This window comes from Anopheles ziemanni, chromosome 3, assembly GCF_943734765.1.
Source record: "Anopheles ziemanni chromosome 3, idAnoZiCoDA_A2_x.2, whole genome shotgun sequence".
Lineage (NCBI taxonomy): Eukaryota > Metazoa > Arthropoda > Insecta > Diptera > Culicidae > Anopheles > Anopheles ziemanni.
Window position 1 is genome coordinate 7129867 of NC_080706.1, and position 4685 is coordinate 7134551.

A 4685-nucleotide genomic window follows, 5' to 3' on the forward strand; every position below is an offset into this window, starting at 1 on the left:
ACCACAATTTCCATCACGGTGCGATCGATAGCGATTTCGATGTGGGACGGGTTTTTTAATAGATAAATCGAACCCATTGCGTAAGTATCATTTGCGTCACTCGGATGGCGCGTTCGGGCACAATTGGAACCAGGTTTCCACAAGCCCGCACCATCCGCGAGGTAAACAAAATGGAAGAAACAATCGATATCGATGCCGATTCCACGCACAACGCTCAGTAAACCGATTGAGTCGGAGGAAATTAAACGATCTCATGCTGGAAGGAAGCAGGGACGGAAGGGTAAACGAATCCCGTTTCCCCGGGTTTTCCCCGGCGTGTCATGATCTCCATTCAATTTTCAGTCTTTTTTAATACCTTTTCCCACTGTTTACATCTTGCCCTGGTGGGTGCGTTTCCTTGCTTGGCTCTTTCGAAACCCGCGTTTCCCGAGTGTGCTAACGCCCCGGCAAGGAGCTCCTTCGGCCGGATCGTTCTTTCGCCTCGCCTTTTTTGCTTGTTGTTTTGTTCAACGGTTTTTTCCTCTTTTCACCCACGGCTATGACACTTGACTGTCCCTCAGTGCGCCCGAATCCCGGTGCCGATAATCTAAATAATTGGCTTTTCTTCATCGCCCTCGGCACACATGTGAGCTACTTTGACGCCCCGGAAGACCCGGCCTCGAACACATTCGCCCGGGAGGGTCCCGGGAGATGGGCAAGCTCGTTCGATGGCACGAGGTTAGGACGCGTGCTCCCGACCCAGGACGTCCTTTGTTTATCGCTCGGGTGACGGCTTTCCCCGGACCATGGGTTTTTTAACGATACCAAAACGCCGTGAGCGAGTTGCGCCCAGAGGCCTTCAGCGGGGCAATTTAAATGATCAATTGTTTTTAACCAGACTCGCCAGATCCCGGCCTCCGAAAGAACGGTTCCGTTGATGATCTTTACGCGCCGTTTGATTGTGTTGCGTTGGAAAATCTAAACAATACGGTAAAGGATTTACGATGGCGAACGCCAAATTCTGGCACGCCCCTGCAGACACCAAGAGGGGATGGGTGGGGGGTGAGTTTTCCAAGGAAAATCACACTGCCGCAAGCCTTTTTCGTCGCGTACTTTCCGTACTCTCCGTCTGCGGTTCGGCCCATCATTCCGAGGGGCCAACGCATCAACCCACGCTCGGGAGGCATCCGAACGTGAAACCGATAATAAAAAGAAATCCATCATGGGCCGCCATCAATCCCTCAATGCTCCCGGTGGAACTAAACGGAAGGCCTCTTACGCAAAGAAGAAACCAAGCGTTGGGTGGAAAGTCATCCTCCAAAAACAACCAGACAGCTCCGACGGTTGGAGTTGGAGGCGGGTGGAGTAATAGAGCAATGGGGACGCCCGACGGGGATGGGCAGATGTTCTTCTCCGGGGGTTCACCAGTGCCAGTGGCCCGGGGTGGTGACTTTTACGACCCAACTAACATCCATCCTTCGCGTAACTAGGTGATGATATTCGCTTGCCGGTGGTGGAGTCGTGGGGCGGAACCGGTACGCTGGGTGGGAGCTTTGCGGTGAGTTTTATGACCGACCATTTTTCCGATCGATCCCAGGGAAATGACCACCCTGGAATGGCGCTTGACGAGAGCAGAAGTTGATGTTTTTGATCAATTCTAATTTTGTGCCTAGAAGATCCAAATATCATGTAGCAATTTGTTGATCTGGTTCTTAAAATCGATCTTAAAATTTTATTATTTATTCAAAGAAACTGCTTCTATTGTTTGAATATTGTTTATCAAACCCCTTAACTTAGATATTCGTCACCATTTGCTTTAATAAAATGGTCGAAGTTATTTCTAGACTGAAAAAATGATCATGGTCAACTTTTTCAACCAATTAACTTTGTTTCCTGGATGGAAAAAAAATGTATTCATGAATTTACACCAATGAGTAATTTTGCTAAAGAGTTTTTGAGTAATCATTTCAACGTGGAGTAAAAATTGGGTATAATTCAATATTTTCAATAATAGAAACCAATTAGCTTCATAACAATTATACAAAGTGTTTTACAAAAAAACCTTATAGCTCATCTGACTCGAAAATGAGAACCCTGTGTGATTTTTTTTTTGCACAATGTGATTTCCAAATGGACAAACAGCTAAACTCTATCCGAAATAAATGGGAATAAGTACAAATAAGTAAACCTTGTGTGAAGAAATATTAATTAATTACACTACTTAACTTAACATTCACAGTTTGCTGAAACTTGAGATCCAGATAATTAGCAGACTTTTGACCACAGGAAGAAAACTAAAACAAATGAAAATCCACCATCAACATTAAACATTTACGCAATCAAAATATTCAGAATTCGAATGAGAATAAAAGATGAGAAGAGGAGATAAAAAATTGAAACGTCAGCAGATAGAACCTTTGAATTGAAATACAAAGCACTTTTTTTTCAATACATCTTACAAGTTTATTTTATTAAATTCACTTAAACTGCACAACAGACATTTAACTCCTATTTATACTGCTTGTACTTAACATATTCACGAGTTCAGGTGCCTTTTCTCAATCGATTTCCACATTTTCACACTCATCCTCGTCACCTTCGCCGGCCGACGATAGCACACTACAGTGGCCACTTCCGCGCTCTACCTCCGCCCGCCCGCGACCCTCCTCCGACCCTAGGCCCGAGTTTTCCGAAGGTGATCGCGACCGGCGCCCGGAGGAGGAAGCGGCCGGATTTTCCGAGTCGCTTTCGCTGCGTGTGGAAAAGTTAAGCGGCCCGTGCGTAAGAGAGGGGCCGTGCTGGGAGGACGTGGGTGGTTTGCAGGAGCCCGAGGTGGACGTGGTGGGAAGGACGACGGACGGGGCTAGTGGGCCGCTCGGGACGGTGGCGATCTTCGACGGGTAGAAGTAGGAGAATGGCATCGGCGGAATTCCCGGCATTCCGTACGCCATTTGAATCTGATGTGAGTGTAAAATGGGAGTGGAAAAACGGAAACAGAACGTTAGGAAAACTCATTTATTGCGGGAATGGGATGTGGAAACCTACCTGATGGCGGTAAACGTTGAGTAGGGCCGGATCGAGACCGGTGGCGTAGTGTGGCTGCCCGGCGGTCAACATCGGCCCGTAGGAACCGTCCTCCCGCACCAACACCTGCACCGGAACTCGCTTGGTCGCGCTGAGGAGCGCTGCTTCGTGCTGTTGGATCTGCTTTCGCTTGGTTTTGTAGCGCCGGTTCTGGAACCAGATCTTCACCTGCGTCTCAGTCAGCCGCAGGTTCTTGGCCAGCTCGGCTCGCTCCGGACCGGAGAGGTAGCGCTGTTGGGCGAAGCGACGCTCGAGTTCGAACACCTGCGCGTGGCTGAAGGCGGCCCGGGAACGCTTTTTCCGAGCGGACGGCATTTCCTCGCCCCCCATCAGGGGTGGGTTCGTTTGGCCGGGCAGCGAAAGGCCATTCGCGAAAGGTGACGGTGAGTCACCGTCTAAAGCATCGACCGAGGGTCGCGAGAGGGACGGGAGGGAAATGGGAAATTAGAAAATGCGATCCACGTGACACGTGCGAGAAATCGGCCCGGAACGAGGCAACATCCCCACAAGTGGACTCTCGTGCATTAGGTAAATTATTTACCACTTGTTTCCATAACAACTCTCCCACCAAGAAACGTCCTCATACACACACATACACGCACATGTATGACCACTTACCGGAATCGTTTTCCGTCGATCGTCGCATATCGATTGGACTTTCGTTGCGCTGCGGAGTTGACTTCGAGAACCGGTAACAAGTGGCTCCGTTGGGGTCGCTTCGACTTCCGCCGTCCAGCAGCATGTTGGTGATACGATCCGCCGCACTTGCCGCTCCCTCCGGGCTTCCTTCCATCGGGGAGCTGCGTTGCAGCGAGCCTTCTCCTTCACCATCACCTCGGCCCGATTCCGGCGACACCATGAAACAATCCAACGATCCTCGACGCAATCCGATGGGAAATCCGGCCTGGATGGGGCCACAACCAGCGGTGTTGTTGTTGTTATTGTTGTAATATCCCAAGTTCAGCTTTCCGTAGAATCCTTCCTCGGCGCTTCGGCGTGGACTCGAGGCGGACGGAGTTTCGGAGGTCCGTCGAAGGTGATGCTGTTGCTGCTGATGATGATGATGATGGCGGAGGCCGTGTTGGTGAAGAGGGTGTGGAGGAAGATGGTGATGGGGATGATGAGGATGTGGAGGATGCTGACGATGGTGGTGATGGTGGTGGTAGAACAGCTTCAGATCGTCCTCGTTTCCAGACGACTCGCCCGAACTACGACGCTCCGCTCGTCGACTTCTGGTGAGAATGTCGTTGATGGAAAACGGCGTCGAAACGATCGACTTTGCCGTCGATGCCGTTAAACTCATTGTTTAGTGTTTTTTTTATTAAGGAAACTATGTTCCGATTCACCACAAGGCTCAATTTCCACAAAGCACTAAAAGAAGCCTAAAATCTTTCCACTATCACGATAATGCATTCACACTAAGAAATCGTTTGTTTTTGAACACTATGTAACAGGAAAATTTCTTACATATATTACTCGAACGAACCACACGTTTTCCTATTTGGAAAGCGAATTCAACGATCGTTTAAAACCGAAAAGAAAACTCTCAACAATCACACTCAACCGATCGGCGAGGAGCACGAACCGAAACACAACCTCACTTAACGAGGCGAGCAACGCGA

The 4685-nt window shown here is 49.2% G+C and overlaps 1 protein-coding gene across 1 annotated transcript; it reads right to left on the bottom strand.

Moving 5' to 3' along the window:
* Positions 1-2537: 2537 nt before the first annotated feature.
* LOC131287609 (muscle-specific homeobox protein tinman) lies at positions 2538-4366 on the bottom strand. Its single transcript, XM_058316672.1, has 3 exons — positions 3682-4366; positions 3025-3458; positions 2538-2936 (listed from the first exon to the last, which is right to left on the bottom strand). Exons 1-3 carry the CDS (start codon positions 4364-4366, stop codon positions 2538-2540), a joined length of 1518 nt encoding a protein of 505 aa, XP_058172655.1.
* Positions 4367-4685: the final 319 nt, after the last annotated feature.

Coding starts and splice junctions, on each gene's coding strand:
- LOC131287609 (XM_058316672.1), bottom strand. CDS start 4,366: ATGAGTTTAACGGCATCGACGGCAAAGTCGATCGTTTCGACGCCGTTT. Junction 3,459..3,681: donor ATCGACGGAAAACGATTCCG/GTAAGTGGTCAT, acceptor TCGATGCTTTAG/ACGGTGACTCACCGTCACCT. Junction 2,937..3,024: donor TCAACGTTTACCGCCATCAG/GTAGGTTTCCAC, acceptor CACTCACATCAG/ATTCAAATGGCGTACGGAAT.